The sequence below is a fragment of the Aythya marila genome (assembly GCF_965140915.1).
Source record: "Aythya marila genome assembly, chromosome: 2".
In the NCBI taxonomy this organism is placed as follows: Eukaryota; Metazoa; Chordata; class Aves; order Anseriformes; family Anatidae; genus Aythya; species Aythya marila.
The window spans coordinates 20650016-20672236 of record NC_139043.1 but is presented as its reverse complement, the minus strand read 5'-3'; the positions used below and the strand labels follow the sequence as shown (position 1 = coordinate 20672236).

Sequence of the window (22221 nt, the reverse complement as noted above, 5' to 3'; positions counted from 1 at the left end):
TCTAAATCAAGAAATTAACTCTAATTCCTCAAATCCATTTGAGGTTCTGAAATAGTCACAGTCAGACCTGCTTCTCAAATGCATGACTGACCATGATGTTTAATAGTTTGGAATCTTTCCCCAGAGTCCTTTTACAGAGGAAGTCTTTGCTTTTACTCAGCAATCATGTAGCTGCCTCTGCTCAAATTCTAACCTGAAAAAAAAAAAAAAAAAAAAAAAGAAAAAAAAAAGAAAAATTTGCTCTTGGAAAATTCATGTCTTCCGTATGATGATCAAGGAACAATTTTTAACTAAGGAAAAGAACTTTAAAAGCAAAAAAAGTGTTTCTGATAGAAATTAATCTCTTCGACAGCATTTGTACAATTTTGTTGACAAATTACTTTTCCAAAGTCATTTTAAAAAATCAGAGACAAATCTAAAAACAGAAAGTCTAACAAAGATATCCTGAATTCATTCCAGTGTCCTAATCACTAGAACTTCTCTCTCATCCCAAAGTTACCTTCATACATAACACTCACAAGGGTCATCCAACATATGTCAATGAGAAACACCACTGGGGAAGTGGAGTACATTTTTACTAGCTAATTTGCTAGAAATCATTCTGTCCATTCACCTTGAATAATAGCTAAAATTGGTGGTTACAGCTTTGTCCTCAAGGCTTACATGGCCATGTGTCTACAATAACTTTTAACACTGTTTACACCTTCAGAAAGCAAAGGATGGTGGCTTTTGTGTGTGTGTGTCTGGGAAGGGGTAGGTTATTTTGTTTGTTTCTAACTCACTACCATATATTATTTATGTCAGTACATGGGAGTGCAAGGAATCATAGTATTAGCCAAATAGAATTCTCTCCATTACCATGTACAATAAGTTCATTACAGTCTTGTAGAGATGATAATTTACTTCCTGTTATATTTTCAGGTTACTACACAAGTATTCCTGGAAGCTGTAACTTTGAAACACAAGAGCAAGAATGGACCACTGTATGTGGATTAATACAAGACTCTAGGGATGATTTTGACTGGAATGTTAGCAAAGGTGGTGACTTTGGACAAACGGGTCCTGATACTGACCATACACCAGGTATTGCCATGTGTCCTACATAACTGTAGGGAAAATTAAATATTCACTGAACTCCAAAAAACACTGTCCCATAAATTAGCATCAATTAGTCAACAGTCAGCTGCACATAAGTGAGCAGTGTGCCCATGTGGTCAGGAAGGCCAATGATATCCTGGCCTTCATCAGAAATAGCATGGCCAGTAGGACTAGGGAAGAGATTGTCCCTTTTTACGTAGAGTGCACCTCAAGTACTGTGTTCAGTTTTGGGCCCCTCACTGCAAAAAAAAAAAAAAAAAAAAGGATGTTGGGTTTCTAGAGTATGTGTTGAGAAGAGCAATGAAGTTGGTGAAGGGACTAGAAAACAAGATTTATGAGGATCGACTGAGGGAACTGGGGTTGTTTAGTCTGGAGAAAAGCACGTTGACCTCATCACTCTCTACAACTACGTGAAAGAAGGTTGCAGTGAGGAGGGTGTCAATCTCTTTTCTCAGGTGGAAAATGATAGATTGCAATAAAATGTTCTCAGGTTGCACTAGCTGAGGTTTAGGTTAGATATTAGGAACAATTTCTTCATGGGAAGGGAGGTGAAGCAAGGGAGTTTTAGGTTAGATGTTAGGAAGAACTTCTTCACTGAAAGGGTTGTGAGGCGTTGGAACAGGCTGCTCAGGGAAGTGGTGGAGTCACCATCCCTGGAAGTCTTCAAAAGACGTTTAGATGTAGAGCTTAGGGATATGGTTTAGTGGGGACTGCTAGCATTAGGTCAGAGGTTGGAGTTGATGATCTTGAGGTCTCTTCCAACCTAGAAATTCTGTGATTCTGTGATAGGCTGCCAAGGGAAGCATTGAAGTCCCCATGTTTGGAGGTATTTAAGACATGGGTGGGCATTGCACTAAGGACATAGTTTGTGATGGAACATGATAGGTCAGACTGATAGTTGGACTTGATGTTCTTGAAGGTCTTTTCCAACCTAAATGTTTCTATGATTCTATGAAACCTCAATGTGATCTGTTGAGCTTATTGTAATACAGACAAGTAATAGTGAAAAATTAGTACAGTTCGCGAAGGTTATTACGATATTTAAAGTTCCAGTGAGTGTTTAAAACACTTCCTTTTATATTAAAATTACAACTAAGGATACATAAAAAGCTACGACAAAAATATTAAATGTTTTAACAAACTGAATCCTGTCATTTATACTATCTGATAATTTCTAGTTCCATCTGAACTCAGATTTAAAATAAATAAAAAAAATAAATAAAAAACTTGCATAACAGCCCATTGCCCATATTTTTAATTGTGGTTTCAGCAGCACTGTAATTTTAAAGACTACTATTTTCAAAATGATCTTGATTATATCATTCTTAATACTCCACTTTAGCTTGATGCATTCATTTAGTCATTTCCAAAACAATGAGCTGCTAAATACGATATAAAGTATCTAATTAATCATCCCATCTGGGACATAACAGAACTCTTTCTAAAGCAGTACAGCATACTTCTACAAGTGCAGTTGTTGTTGATAAGTCTTCAATGAGATTTTTATTTAAGGGTCTACTTGAAAAAATGTTTAAAAAATACCGATATGAAAATTTTAATACCATAAAAGAGGATATATCTGTCATTATCCATGCGTTACTAAGTTAATGTATTGGGCCTTGTTCAGAAATGCTGTGGCAGTGTATCCATGTACTGTTGAATGACTGAACAAATTTGGATAAACAAAGGTAAAAATAGTAGTCCAGCCATCCATTTCTTTTTAGTCACCTAAGCAGGCAATATGGATTTGTATTGAATAGTACCTTGAATGAGACTATCCAATGACCCTAGCTGTGCTGTAGTCGATCTCTGGAAAAATTTGTGGCATTGTAGGCTTTTTTTCAGGCAGTTTCAACACGGTACCAGTTCTCTGTTTCCAGTATCAGCTTGCACCCTGACAAAATAGTTGGACATCTTGCAAACCTTTAGCTAACTCATGTTCAAAAAATAGATTTTCTGAGAACCCAGTTTAGTCTATTGTTATATTTCCTTCTCCTGATCATCAGCTCTGTATTTTTCTCACCTATCACTAGTATTTTTTTTCGCTCCTCAAAGAAGCTACTGGATTCAAATGAAATCCGTGTTATGAAACCTTTTGTGTTAGATCCTGATACTCATGATGCTCTACTTGTCAATAGTTGGAATAATCTGCTTTTCCTGTAGTGTCATACACTTAAAGAGCAACTGATGAGCAGTGTGTGTGGATGCATGTGAAATGCTTAAGGTTCATAAGTAAGGTCTTAACTTTTCTCCCTGTTATTGGCATGCCAGATATCTTAATGTAGAAACATCTCCTCTATTAACATGTTCCTATAGGATGATACAGCCAGACTACTAACAGAATGCCTACTGATTATCAGCATAACAAAATGTACTAATGGGCCGTTCCAGTTATCTGTGCTATGAGACAGCAAATTATAATTATATACTAAATAAATATAAAATTATATTGTATTATATTTCTTTCTGTATTTATTATAAATCTGAATGGAAATTTAATTTCCATCATAAAGGTACCAATTGCTATTGAGAAGTGCTTAATTTTCTTTTCCAGAAATTTTATTTATTAGGAATCCTAACCAGTTCTAATTTTTATTTTATTAGCAAAGAATAGTTCAGATTCACTGTACAGGTGTCACAATCTTTACTGGTTTAATCTTGAATTTGTATCCAGCATGATCTGCAGGTGGATTTTTTTGTTTGTTTGTTTTACATTTCCAAACTCAACAGAGACATCTTATAAGCAGGTGGCTGTAACCATTTCTGTCCTACTCATTTATCTTCCCTTTTTGTTTGGCAGATCCTGCACCTGATGCAGGAACTGTTCACCTGATCATGAGGGAACTGTTTAACTGCCACACATCACAATTTGTCATTTTATAGGAAGCAGATAGTCTGTTGGCTATAATTGTGGAAGTTCCTCTTGGAAAGGGACAGAACAGACAGGGTAGAGGTAGAAACTAATTCAGCTGTCCCAAGCAAGCTGTTCTTTGTAAATCAGTAGTCTGACTTGCTTTCTTGCTCTTCCTGTGATGCAATGTGATGATAAAACAACCTCTAGCCCTTGGCTCTTCAAGGAGATTTTGTGTGTTTTTCTATTTCAGTTCCTCTTACTTAATTGATTCTTCTTTGCATCTTTGAAATTACCCAGGAATTGTAAGAAGAATAAAGTTAACAAAAAGAAAGGAAAAAGTAAAATGGAATTACAGCAAATGTGTTTACAAAATTGTCTAGATTTGTAATTTACTTGTAAATTAAGTGGGCAAGAAATATTCACATTAGCTATAATGAAAAAGAATCACTTGTTAGAATTGCCAGCAGTCTAGATACAGACTCTCTGTAATGTCCAGCAATATCTGTCAGTCCGTTCCTGGTCCAAACCAATTTCTTCTAGTTCCAAATTCATTTCCTCTAGTTACTAAGCATATAAATTTGTTGCACAGATCACGAGTGCCATTATAGCAATAGAATGAATCCTGTGGTATTATACCAACCATGTACTATGTATATTGGAACAGCTTTGTGTGTAGGTTTGGTTGTAAATGTGTCATACTGCCTCATCTAGCAAAATCTAAACTAACATTACAGATTTCAGATGGGTAACAATATTAATTTCTGAAAAATTTGCATTAGTTTAACATAACTAACTTACTGCATTAGAACAGTCTCAAGGATAAGATAAATCCTGTGATTTGAACAGAAAGACATTTTGTGAAAAATAACGACTATATTACAGCTATGTCTAACATTCTGCAATTTGACTGAGATGTCTCTTATTCAGGTCTCACTTTTAAAAATTATTTCCATAAATTTCCTTATCATACTATTCTTTCCTGCCCCAAAACAAGACACTTTCAGCCTTTAGCCACAGTATCCATGAGCTATTGAAACACTCTGAGGATGTTACTGCTCAAGTCCAGAATGTTTGAACTTCAAAAATATCAACCAACTAAAAAAGCATGTCTATTTAACTTTTGCTGTATATCGTATACATATGCTGTATATCATATGTATATCATTATGCCATATGTCATATATTATGTAATATGTAGGCAGGCACCCTGGCTTTCCAGTCTGTTATTTAGTGTGCAAATATTCAGCACCATTCTACTTATGAAGAATGTAATATATCCATGTCACTGTAATCTTTCAAATAGCTTTTTCTCACCTGAGAAAATTTACATTTCCTAAAAAAGTTTGAGGCATAACATGATACCCAGATAATCCCACTTGAAAATATCATCTCAAATAAGATTGCTTCGAAGGCAACAATAGAAACTAAGAGCAATTCCTTGACAGTTGCTACCATTTACAAATTGTTCAAATTCTGGGTTTCCTTCCACTGACATTCAAACTGAATAATTCTCACTCTGAACTAACGTTCATTTACAGGTCTGTGAGAATGGCATGTCGAATAGCAGTTTGAAAACCCATTACATAGCTCACTTTATGAGTCAAAGGACTAAAATTGCAATCAATTTTAGGTGGAAATAACTGCAACTCACTTCAGATGAGAAATTACTTTTGATATTTTAACTGCAGTCCAAGTGAGTCTGGCTCTTGAAGTGACAAAGGAGTGAGCATCTTTTTTTTGCTTTCTTAAAAGCACTATTTGTCTCCCTACTAATAAGTGACAGATTGTGTCTTTTATGGATCTTACAAACTGAAATATATATATACATATATATATATATATATATTTTTCTAACAGAATTTTTTAAATGACAGAATAGGATTTGGAGAAAGATATCAATTGTCTTTTAGGCCTTATAATAAAGCTGCCAGACAGGGGACTGTCACTAATCTGCCTGAAAATTTAGCGATCATGACCTTGCATATAACACTTAAACTGTTTTGCTAAGTTGTCAATATAGGGAGTAACTAGGTTTTAAAAAACATTTTGGATCCATGCCTATTTGGTTTGTTCCACAAATATTTATTTCCTTTCCAGAATAACAATTCTGGAAATGGTGTTTTTTGTTTGTTTTGTTTTGTGTACTTACCCCAAGACCATCATGATTGCTGCTCTCTTTACAATTACAGCATCTTAAAAATTACATTCACAACAGACACAAAAATCTTATACCATATTTTTCCCAAATCTGCATCCTTGAATTACCGAAGTATTGTAGTAGTGCAGAATAATTTTTGTGAAACTGTAAATTGACGAGCATATGAAGCTCTTAAATTCAGCTGCAGAGTATGAATATGCATGTATGTTTTATACATGAAACATAAACAGGGTGGGTGTGAAGGTGACAGTTTATTTTTAAGGATTTGAGAATTCATTGACCTAAGAAAGAAAAGATGATTACTAAAAGATTAGCAATTCACTTAAGTTTATCTGAAACTTAATTTAAAATCCCTTTCCACAGGGACTGCCATCTTCTTTACAAAATGTTCATTAACTTTTATTTATAAGACGAAGGAAAAGGATTGCAGAGAGTCAATCTTTTTTGGATATACCATTTGTTAATCACTTATTTACAGAAAGGTTTATAAGAGCTTACATGAGGTTGACTGGCATACTGTTATGATTCTGAATGTTTGGTATGTCTTATGTCCCTGAAAAGAGCAATTAGGATTCATTCCTTAGATTAAAAATTCTGAACTTTTAACTTCTCCTGAGAAGACTAAGCATGATCTGCCCTCCACCCCACACCCCTCCCCCTTAAAAAAAAAAATAATAATTAATTAAAAAAAAAAGTTCTTATTTGAATAACAGGTATTTTAAAAGTTTTAAAATAGATTTTTGAGAAAGTTTGCTTAATCAGGAAGTTCTTCCTGAGATAAAGTTTTGTAAGCAGGCTTACTAATTCTGTTATTTGTACCTTACCAACATATTCCATCATTTCACACATTTATGTAATTTAAAATCAGAAAGAATTGATTGGCTGACTTTCTGAAGAGTATTGAAGAAGATATTAGTGTTTTGGGACAGTAATGTTTGGAGTTCATATGCAGAAGCTCCTACTTACTGAGTTTTCAGAATCTGTGAGTGAGTGTTGGTGCTTGCAACATGATTTAAATTTATTATTCATATTTATTATTAATATGAATCAAGTATTTACACGTGGGTAAAAAAGGCACAGTGAGATCTGATGGTTACCTTAATATTATATGTATGTAATAAACAGAAATACACAGTTTTAACCCAGAACATCTCTGTAATGTATGGGTATACATGTACATTGTAACAGATACTAGTATCTATGTGGGTAAAAATGCTTTTCCTTTAGAGCATAAAATAGTACTGAAAAACTATAAATTATTTTAATCTTTTTATTGAGGTAAAGGACAACGTTTTTTGTATGTAAACTCATCTAACCAGAAGGAAGGAAATAGAGCGAAGATAATTACTACCAAATTCTTCCCAGCCAGCCTTGGGATCTGCAGAGTTCGGTTCTGGTTCTGGATGTTTGCTTCTAGGCAAACAGGAGTCTTAAAGGTAAGAGAAAAAGCAAGTCTACCAATTCATGCCACAGTAATAATTGCACTAGTAGTATTTGCATTTCTGTGTCTAAAATGATCTAAATCTCAGAGGCTGTTAGCTATACTTCTTCACAATTTCACTGTCACTACACCCATATAGAAAAATTTTCTGTCAAGATCAACAGGGACAATTTTGTTCTACTCTTAATTTCACTTGAAGCCCTTTTGCTATATGTGCAAAAATTAACACTGCCTATCTATCATTCTCAGACCTACTGAACATCAACACTGCACAATCCACTATTTAACATCAAATCGTGTTAGTTTCCAAAGTTTAGGACAAAAACAAGATATGCAGTTTAAAAGACAAGTGTTAAACAAATTAATGTCACCATGTATCAAGGGTGTTTGATTGAAATAACTGGCAATAAAGCATTTAACCATATTTATGATTATAGTTCAAATATCTTCTTGCTGTTCCCCAAGCATCCTCAGTGGGCCAACTCTTAGTTGTTAATTCTTTTTGTAAAATCTCAAGCAGTGATGTGTATCCTTGGCAAATAATTCATTTCACATGGCTCACTGAATAAATATGTTGCATAACACCTTTTTTACAGGCCTGAGCAAGACTCCTATCTGTGCCAGCTTGTTAACCTGTATTTTCAGACATGTATTTATGTCAGTTTTATTACATGTGATGGAATATAAAAAAAAATGTATACATTACCAGTGTTTTTGTATTGACAATCTTTATCTTTGGTTTTCTTCCTTATGTTCATCCCCACTGAAAAGGATCATAGCACAATTCAATAGGAATACAGTATAATTTGTACTGGACTTCAAGAGGTCTCTAGTCCAAACTCCTGCTCAAAGCAGGGTCAGCTGCAAGATCAGACTAGGTGAAAACCTCCAGAAATGGAAACTACCCAATTCCTCTGGGCAACCCCTGCCACTGCTTGGCTGCCCTCAGCATGAAATATTTACTTCTTATATCCATTCAAAGAATAATGTTACCTTTCATTCAACTTTTTGTCTGTCCTTTTAAAGTATATGATTATGGGATGGTATTTTTATCTCTGTCACTTAGTTCATGGGCACTTAATTAAGAGTAAATAGAGAAAAAAATATACATAAAGTTATTATAAGCAGCAGGTCCTTCAACATTATTCTTATCCTAAATCTAAAACACAGCACCATACCAGCTACTAGGAAGAAAATTAACTCAATCCTAGCCAAAATTCAGCCTGCTTTTTAAAACTGATTTTTAATGAATTTTCAGGTAATTTTATTTTAACATTTCTCACTACTAAGTCAATAAAAATTCTCAAAACCTTATTTTTCGCAAAGATATTTCAGATATTCAATATGAATTTTTAGAAGAGTTTATATCAATATTGTAATTTTAGTATTTGAATATAGCTTTTAAAGTACTAGGCCATGTCCTCAAGTCCATTCTTCCCAGTTTCAATTATTTATACCTTCATATACTCAAACTTTGCACATTAAGATTAAGTAAACAGAGCAGTAAGTAAAGGTTGAGAGCAGTTCCAGATTAAATTGAAGTAAAAAGCAAACAGTGATTACCTTATGGATCAGTTAGTAACTGAAATACTCCAAGATCATCTATGAAAGATTTGTTTAAATTTACTGTGCAAGAAAGCAGACAAAATTTTTTTGAAGGAGCTTCTGAACTGAAATTTTTCAAGTACTACAGCACCCTTAGAGTTAGTGAATAAGCAGGTGTATACGGCCTATGTATGTGGAGTTAGTCAGACAGGCAGTCTGTGTTTTTTTTTTCTTTTTTTTTTTTTTTCCCCTTTTTTTTGTGCTCAAGTTGCAATGGAGGTTAAAAAAAGAAAAAAGTCAAATGGTAATAGGAAATCTGAATAATGTATTAGAATATAGTTATGTCACTGCAACAGATGATGATGTAGCTATTATCTGAAATACAGCTATCTGCAACATTTATGTCATGTCTGGATTTTAAAAAAGGAAAAAGAAAAAGAAAAAAGGAAAGACCACAAAGACAGAATATAAGCAGAGATGAATGATTAAAATCACCAATTTGGTTAAAAGAAAGATAAAAAAAAAATGAAGGATGTCTCAGTATTGGAAATAGATAATGTTGAACTACACAAACTTAAAAAAAAGAATATTCACCAAGATTAGAAGAGTAGGTATTAAAGTTGCTTCTCTTCTTTATTCACAATGCACGTTTCTCTGGGAGAATTCTATTGCCATAAACTTTGTAATTTTTTACAGGGGAAATAAAAGCATAAGCTATTATTATTATTGCCTTTAGAAAAAATACAAGATCTACAACAACTCTTACACTAAGAGTGAAAGTTATTTTAAAAGATCTGAATACTGATGCTTCATTGTTCAGTTGTTAGCCAACAAAATAATAATAATAAAAAAAAAAATCATAATGATTTGTTATGAAAACATTAGCTTTCCTTAGAAGTACTTGACAGCAGCCTTTGAGGGATGAGTTATTCAGCATTAAACACAAGACTAGTCTAAAGTCTTTAAGCATGAATATGCTTAAAGAATAGCTCTAAATATAAACAGTTTTTATTACATATATGCTACAAATGTAAATTTAGAAAATTAATTTCTCTTTACATTTTGATTAATGAAATAGTAGAGACATTTCAGCAAGAAATTGAGGTTATTTTAACACCTGTTTTATTCAGTGGTGATCCTATTAATTATCTGTTAGACAGAAAGCATGCAGCTTTCATTAAGCTGCAGCAAGCTTTCTCTATCAGTTTATTCCAGGAATTTGTCACACAATTGAGATTTAAAAGCCAAATTTAATTTAAAAGCCAAATTGATATTTGTTGATACTAAAAGAACTGAGGTGTGGTAAATTTTTGTATAGTACAGGTCAATTTCACTTAAAATGACTAATTTTTTATTACTTCAAACCCATGTTTAAAGAGATAAAGAGAAAAAGGGCATAACTTTCTGAAGTGTTTCTCTAATGGTGATACAATTTTTCAAATACAATCAAATGGTGATATCAGTGAATGGTGATACAATTTTGCTAATCTGTTCTGTGGGCTTTGGAGAAACAATTTCAATATTCCTGTAGTGTAGCTTTATCCCCAATGAAGACATGAAATAATGACTGCTGAGGAACAAGAACATTTTGAAGGCATGATCTTGAGGATGTAGAGTGGAAAACTTAGTATCATTATTCACTGGAGTTAGTGGGAGCTTTTCTCAGCTGACATATGTGTCTGATGCCTAGTGAAGTGAAAATATGTGTTGTCTTTCCCAAGATTCTTCTGCTTCCTTGGCTGCTGATTACAGACAACAGGATGGGAATGTTGGGAGAATACACCCCTTGCTATGCACCCCTCAAATCTGCATTGGCTTCTTGATTATTAGCCAATTAATTAACCTTCTAGACAGAGCATAGTAGTAGTCTCCAGCATGCCAACTGCTAAAGTCAGGGAAGATCAGGAAGATGATATGTTATCTTGGAAAGTCAGCATGAGGGTATAGAATAGCCACATGAGTTGTAACTGCTGATGACTAAGTAGAAAATAGCAGTGTGTATTTTGTAACCTTCAAAAGTACATGCACTTTCCCCACCCACAGATTGAGATAGAAGCTGAAAAAGGAATTCAAGAGTCTCTAACACACGGGACATGCTGTGGTGAATTAGAACTGAGTCATGATTTTAAGGCAGGAAAATGGGTTTTGTGAGAGAATACTGTTCACATATGGACTACAAATGAACCAGCTGGCAAAGGCACCTTGGAGAAACACCAAGAAACAAGTATAAAAGCTTCACTCATGCATTTACATCATGGAGATTATCATGCTAAATTCTTTTTAAAATCACCATAAAGTGTGTACTGGGATATTTTCACTCTTGAGCTTTTCACTCCACAGTAAATGATGTGATAGCTTTACTAATGCTTATTCCTGTTCTTTATGATTTAGATTGTGTGTGCACTCTAAGAAGTGGTATCAGTAGACGATGCCTAGTTAGTACAATACATGCTTGTTACTTGTAAATTAAAATGATGGAATTTAGCCTACAACTAGATCAGTATAAGATTGAGCATATTCTACTCAGGCTGGTAGATTTTCCTTTTCTCTCCCCTCCCCTCCCTTTCCTTTCCCTTTCCCCCCTTCCCTTCCCCCTTCATCTTTAAATTGTTTCCACTACCAGACTGACTTGTAAACAATTCATAGGATGGTGTGTGGGGAGGTGTTGGAGTCTCTGGAGACACTAAGCATTACAGAGCTGTAACTCTCCAGGACTCTAGGGAACTTATATCTATGAGAATTTGCTGTACTTTTCATGTGCTGCTGGGTTTGTACATGTGTAAATGTACATGTGTAAATGTACATTTTGTACATTTACACATAAATGTACATAAATGTACAGCTGAAGAGAAACTATGCTCCTGTTTCTTTCTATGTCACTATTAGTGGCATACTTATTCCTTACCCAACAGTTGCATTATGTATATCCTTCTGAAAAGGTCAGCAAAAATCTTGTAGACACTAAGTATATTTCCTGACTCAGAAGATGCTTCAGACCCTCACTGACAAAAGTAACCTCACTGAAGAATACATCTTTCACTTTCTGTGGGCATAATCTTTGAGAGTATTGGGTCTATATCCCCAGATAAAGAAACAGACATTTGGGGCTTCACATTTTATCTGAACTCTATTGTAATCCATTGTTTTTTTGGCTTTAATTGTCTGTTTCTTCTCAACACTTCTCATTGTATTCCAGCTTGGTTTTTAGAATATTGATGCTGGATAGTGCTGTTACACAGTCCTGTAGCAGAACATCAGGCTTGACTAAGTTGGATCCTAATTTGGATTATTGTATGTCAGTCCTCTTACTTCTCCTTTACTCCAACACAGAAACAATGTACATGAGTATTAAGTAATTACTGATATTTTGGTCAATACAGCAACTTCCATAAAGCATGTGGTTCGTTGTGTCATTTGGGTTTTTACCTTGTTTGTCTCAACAGGCTGTCTGGGAGAGTCAAAGGTAGGTAATATACATATAATTATTTATAAATTTAAGTCTATAACTTTCTTCAGACTTAAAGGTTTTGTATGTTGTTTGTTTCTTTGTGTGTGTGTGTGTCCCATTGTTAAACTGAGGCACTAAAGTGGGAACATGAACCCCAGGGTCACTGGAAAATCAGCCTAACAACTATAAGAAGGTCACCCTTTAGAGAAGAAAGGATAGCTCTAGAACCTTCTGAGTCTTTTCTTCAATGTTCAGGTGAAATTTGTGTTAGGTCCTTACTCATTAGCTTCTATCAGTCTGTAGGTTTTCCAATTAGTGATTGTATTAGCATATTTTTTTTTTTTAAGAGTACCTTTTTACTCGCAGCTGAGCTAACATTAGCAAAGGTGAAAGGTGCAGGTGTGGATTTAAATCTTACTTAAGAAGGTCAGTAGTACTTCAACTGCTTGCTGCGCTATTTGGCTTGGGCTACGTTACTCCAGCTAGCTTCATTCCTCTGTCGCTGAATGCTGATTCAGTTGCATCTCTTTCATTGTCAATAGGTATACACCGTTGAAGAACATGGAATGGATATTCTAATGTGGTCTTCTAGTAGAAATGAAGAAAACAAATGGATGTATGCAAACGTGGTCCTCTCCAGTAACAACCCTTTCAGAGTTGCTTTTGAAGCTGAAGTGGGGCAGAGTGAACCCACAGAATTTGCTCTTGATGACATTTCTTTCACCCCAGAGTGTATGGATGGAGGTATGTTATTACACAAATATTTACAATATCCATTTTATTTTCAAGAAGAGGAAAATTGGAACATTTCATATCTCTATGTATTGTAGATACAAAATCTTGTTTTTACGTTTTTAAATAACAGCAGTTCTATTATATTTTTATCACATTAAAAAATAGCAAAAAGAAATAACCGCAAGATCATGCAATGGTGTGCTTTCTAAGGAAAGAAAAATGTGCAAAGGAGAGAAAATCAAATTTATCATATATAACACACATGGCAGATTTTTAAGTAGTGCTTTTTCCTCTAAAGGAAATGAGCTAGTATACCTATCAGAGTGATTCCTATCTATTTGTTGGTTGTATGCAATGTCTGGATAAATGTATTTGCTTGTGATTGTAAAAGGCAGTTTTATGTTAAAACTTGCATCTGAACGTATCGTTAATTATAGCAACTCAGTATGTTACTGGCATTGAGGGCCTGTAAGTATTTTTATGAAGCATGTTCAAGAGGGATTTATCATTGCTCAACTGTAACAATTTTCTGTTGTATGAAAATAGTCAAAGTAGTACATAATTTGAGATGGAAGGGTTTTATGAGTATCAACGTGATTCACAATTATTTTAAAAAGAAAATGATTAACTCTTGTATTTTTTCTCTTCATCAAATATCTCAGTATAACAAACTTACCTTGTCATCAAGCTCTTTGAGAGTTTGTAACATAAATTCTGCTAGACAAATGAAGTGACTTTAACTCTGTAAAGAAAATGAGTTAAATTCTAATACCTTATAATGTCATATTTATTTTTAAAAAAGAAAGTATGCATGTGAATAGGGATTCTCATAGGAATATCAGCCATCCCATTTCCTAAGGAGAAAAGGAAGAGGGGGAGCGAATGAAGAATCAGAAAGTTTCTGTGTAGATTTTCATTCATAAGAAACAACAACAAATGATTATGGCTAAATAAAAGGTAATACAGATGTTTTAAAAATGCTCTTGAATGACACTTCTATTTATACAGCTCTTACTGTTCAGATAGGATAGCTTGTGTATAAATTAGTTGTGAATCTGTTCAATACAGTTTTTCTTACTGTGATGATTAAGCAGATCCTTGGAGAATTAACCACACACTGATTAAAGCTTCAAATGAAATATATGTTCAAGTAATTTAGGTGGCATTTGCTCCATCTCAATAGCAACAGAAGTTTTTATTTTCCCACCAGTAGGTTCAGGAAAATATTATTTTGGAATGCACTACAATGAGCTGCAAACCACATAAATAAATAAGTGCTCGTTCTACCCTTATAGTCTTAATAACTTCTGTTAATCATACCTTAAGAATTATTATGCATGGAAATGCCTAAATATAGCAGAACAGAAAGTGAAAATGTCAAATGATATATTTTGATCTATATTCCAATAACGTATATAAAGCAACTTTCTGTTTTTATGGTACTCTGGCAATTTATTATGAACAATCATGAATTCAGAGGGAGGAAAAAAGTCTTCCTTGGAAAATGCATGCTAAGGTATCTTGAAATTGTAACTATAAAAATAATGTAATTTTTATGAAGTAATGTTTTCTGATTGGCTTCAGAGATTTTCCCATTGTAGAATACTTCCAAGTATCTACCTGTGTCATACTCTTTACTCCTTGAAAATATGGTATATCATAAAACTTATTAGCTATATTGATAATTATATAGAAGTAACCAATATGATTCAAAAATACTCAAATATGATTAACTAAATTGTTTACTTATGTAACCAATATGAGTCAAAATCATCTTATCTACATGCAGCCACCTAAAAATAAATCACATAGTCTTATTTGGTTATCTAGGCTCCTTGTCCAGCTGCAGAACAGACAGATGTCTCCAGGGGTCAACTTATTCCTTTCTATGATAAGCTGGCAAGCAGTCTGGAATAAGTTCTTACAAGCTGCAATACTTAAAAGAAGGAAATAGTAGTCTTGCTGTATTCTGCATTATAATATTGTTTTCTTATCTGAAAAAGAACTTTGTGGACATGCTTAACTTAGGTGCAGGATACTCGTCTTCACATTCACTTGTGTAGAAACTGGAGCATACATTTTAATGTTGATTTTATGGTATAAGTCAGATCTCTACACAAATTCTGTATGAAATACTGTTTGTTTGTTTTTTTTATGCTCTTCCAAAAGTGACATAGATTACCCTAAAAACAGCGTAGGTAAGGTTTTGTTTCTACTTACCTCCCTCCCCCTACATAAATAAAGGATATCAAAATGAATGGATATTAAAATGAATGAAGAATAAAATACTGCCCCCCCCCCCCCTTTGTCCTATCTCCACCCCCCAAAAAGAGATATTTCCTAACTTGCATTAATTTGGTTAACAGAACTTCTGAAGTTCTGAAGGTCGTGTATTCTGATACCTCTCAACTGCTTCTTCTCCTACAAATTAACAAATTCTTTCTGAATATACACAGTTATTATCGGAAAATAATATAGCATTTAGTGATTATTGGAAATAAATCAATTAACATACATTAGTTGCAGGAAGTCTTTTTCATGGTTTTTAATTCCTGTCATGTAATATCTCTCTTCCATAGTCTGTTGTAAATTCTCTTCTATTCATTTAAGCTCATTGTGTGGAATTAGGGTATTAAGCCTTCTATCCTTACAATATTTTTTATAGCTCCAATTGTAACCTACAGTTTGTGTTAAATATTCCAGATCCATCCTGCTCAATCCTGACACTTCCAGAATTCCAAATTTTGTGAATGCATCTCCAGTCATCTCCACTTAGCCAGTCATCCATTCTCAGGCCTTCTAATTTCATATTCTCCACACATTCTCATAGAATCATAGAATATCCTGAGTTAGAAGGAACCCACGAGGATCATCAAGTCCAACTCCTGGGTCCCCAAAGGACCACCCAGAAAATCAGGCCATATCAGTCATAGTGTTGTCCAACACTTCTTGAACTCAAGGATCTTGAACATTCTCTGCTTCCTCCAACCACCCCACAGTGGTATGTGCACCCTGACAATTCTGCCAGTTTCTTCTGGCAGCCAGCCTCCTCTAATGTTATAGTTACTCTTTCTGTTGCCCCAGGTGTGTATTTCTCCCCCAGTCTAACAATAATAAGGAATAATAAATTGTATAATGAAAGGCAATCTCCTAGTGAGTTTGTGACTCGATATATCATCAGATAAGAAATAATATTTACATTATACTACTTCCATGTGTTCTGAATTTTGATTTATCTAACAGTTTTGTGATGCAAAGAACTGTCCTTTCCTAGTCATGCTTTCTGGCTAGGTAGGCCAAATCTGTGCTTGCAAAGAGGTGAGAGAACCACAGAAAATCCGTATAATTAAATAAATCCAGTTGTTCAGGAGGAAGAACAGAACTGTGACATTTTAATCAAGACAAAGACATGATTGGCAAAGAGTAGCTACTCAGGAGGTGGCTCTATTTTTCACTAATGATTTAAAAACTGAGACCGTAAAATTTGAAATGTCCTACAAATAGTACAAAATAACTGCCCTGTAAAGGGAGTTCAGTATGCAGTTCTTGCAGACGTTTGAGCAAGAGCATTTTGCTTTAGTAGAAATGGTGGGAAAGTTTACCTACTCTGCTTCCAGACCTGCTTTGATTTTTGCTCTTCATGTTTATTCAAAGACTTAGCCCAAGGAAGTGTGTACATGTATACCTGCAGTACAGGTTTTTTGTAGAATTATTTCTTTCAGAAGATAGCTTTGCTACTGAAGATTTTCCTCCCGTCTGTATTATTATTTTTCAGCTTTTCTTTAATTACTCTGGGTTTCCTCAGGCAACATGTTCTAAATAGAAGCAATCACAATTTAGCTAGTTGGGAGCTCTAAGCATTAAAGCATTACCAGCAGCTCTAATTCGGATGAGTTGTGTTTTGTTTTTTTAAATATTCAGCCATCGTTAGCCATGAGTTTCTTCAGATCGAAGAATATTTCTGAACATTTGAACAAAATGTGATCAAGCTAGTCTCCGGCTTTCCACAGAAGTAACTTGTAGCTGATGCTCGTGCATGGAGAAAGGTGCAGTGCCAGCTGCCAGTAGCATAGGATCTACCATAGTTCAGCATTAACAGCTGAATGAGATGTACTCTTACCATTTCCAAGGTCAGCTATTTTCTGCTGATAAATGTTTGTAAAGTCTTTATATTTTCCACCAACAAACCAAAAAATTAATACAGGAATCAGTGAACCTTATTGACTGCAAAACTTAATTTTAACCCATTTCTAAATATATTTTAATTTTAAACTGTTTAGAATTTTGATTAATTTATTTAATAATTTTATTTTTAACAACAGAAGTTAAAATACCCTTACATTCCTTGTTTCAGAGGGACCAAGAATACTGAAGTATTGAGTCAGATATTTTAAATATTTTTCTCTTGTAATTCAGCTGAAAATAGGAGGCATTACAGAAATTCTTAGTCTTTTTTTCCGAATTTATATCCCCAAGTTAACATTAAAACATTATGAAGATGCCTAACATGCAAACTTTAGTCCACTCACATAAATCAGAATGATATATTTCTTCACTCATTGAAGAAGTAAAATGGAAGAAAAATGTATGTGTTACTTAAATATTGAGATATTAGTTCCAGTGCTTTTATGTTTTTGGAGAGTTTTCTCAGGAAGTGAACAAGTAATAAATATATTTTAAAGAATTTATCTGGCTGATAATCCAGAATCATTAAGCCTAATAAATAAATACATGCATGTTTTACACTCTCAATATTGATTCAAATTTCCACCCATGAAATAGCATGTTTATCAAGTGTTCTTCATATATAGTACATTTGGCTTGCCATATCTGCATTTGGCTTGTCACAGTTTCTACAGATAATTATTTTTAATTAAACAAACTGATGCTTCCTTGGAGGTTGATATTACACAGCTGCAGAACTTCAGAATAAAGGAGACAACTTTCTCTCCATTTACAATTGCTGAGGTGGCCATCATTTCCAGTCCTATCAAACCCAAATATTTCAAGTGCTAGTGGTCCCTCAAAACACTCATAAATTACACATACCTCTATGCACCAAAAGCAGGATCTTAAGGCTTTCTTAATAAAATATAGGCATATAGAACTACTTTAATTGTTTATAAATATTTATGCCTCATGACAATTCATTGTTTTGTCATAAACAAAGACAAATATTTGCTTTTGTGATCTCTTCCAAAGATCACCCAAGCAAAATATTTGTGTTTGTGGAGACTGTCTGCAGGTAGAACATAAATCTCACTACAAAGTCATCACTGGCTGCTTCTGCGGCCTGTCATGAAGTGAAGTCTTCTACTAATGCTTCTTTGTGAACTTATACTTCTAAATACTTAGAAATTCTAGTACTTCCTTAATACTTGCAGTTCTAAATTCTGGTAATGCTTTAAATAAGCACATTGTGTTCACTTATTAAAAAACAAAACAAAAAAGACATGCTCAGTTGATACTTCAGGATGAATATTTGGGTGCACTGATATGAACAGAAGTGCAAACATCATCCAGCACCCTAGCCTCCAGAGTGTTTGAGAAAACAGTATTTGCTTTTCCACCATTAGTCAAGCTTTCAGTGTTTGTCACCAGTTCAGTATCAACATTATTTAGTGAAATAACTAACAAGTTGAAGAGAAATAAATCTTAATGGGTTTCTGTTGCCTCTCTTCAACTTTTGCTTAACACTGTATTTTTCATTTGCTTTTGTTCTGCCTTCTTTCATAGTTAACTTCTTGTTCCTGCTCAATGCTCTAAAGTATTTTACCTTTTCTGTTTCATGAACTACTTTTTATAATAATTTTATTGTAGACCCTTTTCTACTTCTGTTTTTTCATACATTCTTTCCTCTACAAAATGTTAAAAATATATTTAAACCTATTAGCTTAATACATGAGAAAGGACTGCCAGTGCTACAGCTATCCTCCTGTACCCTACTGCAGCTTCATTTTCACCTGGAAGACGTGTGTACAACAGGAAATAGCATTATGGAAGGATACATTGCAGATAAAGGGGTAACTCAAATAATAGAAAGCAGTCGGTACAGACAGAACATGCTGTTTCTGTGCCATCTATTATGGTGGAATTAAAACTCAGTGTTATTTCCCAGAGTTGTGTGAAATACTCTTTTGTCTAATGTTGTCATGGCTCTTGACTTCACCACACGGGTTACCAACAAAATGGTCAGAGATCTGAAAAGTTCATGGTCTGAACTTTTGGGTAGACCTGTGCGGTGTCAAGAGTTGGACTTGATGATCCTTAAGGGTCCCTTCCAACTCAGGATATTCTATGATTCTATGATCTGCCATGTAGGTGCTCAAGTACAGTAAAATCAGTGGTTGTTGACTACTTTCGCTTCGGTGAAAAGATGGCTTTGACAAGCCATAACGTGTCCAAATCTTCCCATTGCTTTGCAGAAAAATATAAACCAGACCTGCTACAAAAGTTTTAAGTAATCCTTGCTTTGAGCAAGCTTTCACTTGTTGTAAAGAAAAGCACATCAGAATCTGTGAATTAAAAGTGCAAACCCAAGCCAAATAATACTTTAATTAAAAAAAGCCCAAAAAGCTTCTCACTACCCCAAAACCTAATATACTCTAGAAACTTAAATCTGCACTTTGAGCCATCATCATGAAAGGTGGGTGGATCTATTCCTATGGATTGTCTTTTCTAACTTTCCCTGGGAGATAATGTTGCAATGAAGAGCTTTGACAAAGGAAATTGTATTTTAGTCCTAAAATTTAGGACAGATATGTTCAGAACTTCAGATCAGTCATCACATGAAAAAGGTCCAGCTTGTACCATAACCTGTTCCCAGTAGTAGCCAACTAAGGATGGATGTCTGGGGAAGAATATAACAGAAGGAGAACTGCATGTGCTGATTCCCCTGATATTTTGCCTGAGCTACTTATAGTAGGTCTGTATATATACACTAATAGTTAGCTCTGAGCTACTATAATTTTAATTGTTCTGTGTTATCCTAAAGGTATCTAATTTTCAGAAAATATTGAGTAGTCATTCTTCAGAAATTGAGTCCCTTGTCATTTCAGATTAGACACCACAAAGCAAAATTCTAGTTCTGTAACATCTTGGCTAATAGTTATTTATTCATTTCTCTCCAACATATACTGAGGATTTTTCTTTTTTTCTTTTTTCTTTTTTTTTTTTTTTCTGTTTCATGGGACACACTCTTTGAATCCAGATCATCTATAAACCTTTCTCTGCTCTTCTTGCCACAGACTTATATTTGCTTTCCAACAAGATCTGTGTTCATATACATTGACATAATCTTTAATCAAATTATTGAAGCCTATTTTATTCACAAGACCCTCTGCTTCCTCTGCTTTTTTTTTTTTTTTTTTTTTCTTTTCCTTCAATACAGAGAAAGAGATGAGAGATAATTGAATTTCTGGTTCTATGCATGCATGCTATTCAAGTACTCCTCTGAATGCAGAGTTATTTATCTTTGTTACGAGGTTTTCTATACACCTTATAGCTACTGTGCCCAAATATTTCAAAAATATGTGATAATTACTTCCATAATTATTGTCTATTGCATGATGCTATCTAAAACTAAAACAAAACTGCCAACTAAAAAGACAGTGACAAAATAATGTCTATATCTTTGGGCATCTCCAAAATTTTGCTTTTCAGAGTCAGAAAAATAAATAATCTTGAATTTAAACAAGAAGCAAAATACAACATTGACATAATGTTTCTACATAACTGGCAGACCAGCAAAAGTATTATAGGCCAAACTAGTCTAATAATCAGCCTAGAAAAAGTGTGCATTGACAGGTAACTTTAAATGTTCTCGGGCTCTTTAAGTAAATATCATTTCACTAGGTCTCATAGCATGATTCACACCTGAATTCATAATTCATTCATGTATCTATCAACCCAAAAAGCCATAGTGAAGACTCTGCATGTGTGCATGTGAAGTGATAGAAAATTCTGCAGGAGAACAGAGCTCATCTGACAAAAGCTTAGAGGGAGTTGATAATCCACCTCTGAAACTCCCAGAGCCTGATTGCAGGAGACACTGGAATGGTTAACTGTCTGAGCTGCTCGTACTACAGCATTAGATCATGGGGAAAAACTCTGTAGAGGAGACTTAATTTCTGATTTCTTTAAGTTGCAGAGCCAGGGGAATCACTGTTAGCTTGTCTGCTCATGCTGTAGTAAAGCAGAAATCTCTCTCAGATTGAGAGCTCAGGGAGTTTCTTTCCTCAAGGGCAAGAGATGATTCAGGGAAAGCTGGGGGAGTCAAAGGACTGGAAGAGAGAAGCAAGGAAGAAGTGATAGAGGACTGGGGATATTTGTGAATAGTTTCTCTAGTTAACTAGTCTCTCCCTGAAAATAATAAGAATGTGGTTTAGATCCTCTTTGCTTGGCAGAGATAGGGCATTTCTGCATTTTTAAAGAGAAACAAAAGATATGGTGCAGAACAGCACCTTAGAGAGATTCTTCAGTCTATTTCAGTATCTTCCTGTGCACAGGCCTAGCTGGCAGTGAAGCCACATTTTTTTTGCAAATTTCATAGGAAGAGAAGTAGGGAATATTTCTAGGATGAGACAATTATAGAACATAAACTAGCATAATTAGTGGCAAGTCCTGAATGCAATTGTATCATGCATAAATAAACATTTGTCCAAATTCTACAGTTTCTCCCTGCATTCTTATACTTCCATAATATTGAAATCTTCTGAGTCAAGCTAGATGCTTTTTAAGAAATTAAAAGTCTTTGGATTTATTAATAGTGTTTTAAAATAGTCTCATTTATTTACATACACATGCACAACAATAAAAAAAAAAAAAAGAAGACTCAGATCAGAGAGGTGATGCTTTAAATTTAGTTTGTTCATTAAAAAACATTATTGGAAATAATTATTTTCACAAGACTGTTGGAGAGAAGAAAATTCTCAGATTGTTCA

General features: G+C 34.3%; 1 protein-coding gene across 1 annotated transcript in view; it reads left to right on the top strand.

Moving 5' to 3' along the window:
* Positions 1–22221, top strand: part of MALRD1 (MAM and LDL receptor class A domain containing 1) — a gene marked incomplete at both ends in the record, with an annotated part of 250796 nt that overhangs the window by 167482 nt on the left and 61093 nt on the right. The window contains 3 exons of the mRNA XM_082753206.1: positions 922–1083; positions 7389–7546; positions 13087–13288. Of these exons, the coding sequence (XP_082609332.1) occupies positions 922–1083; positions 7389–7546; positions 13087–13288 (522 nt within the window). The remainder of the gene's footprint in view (positions 1–921; positions 1084–7388; positions 7547–13086; positions 13289–22221) is intronic.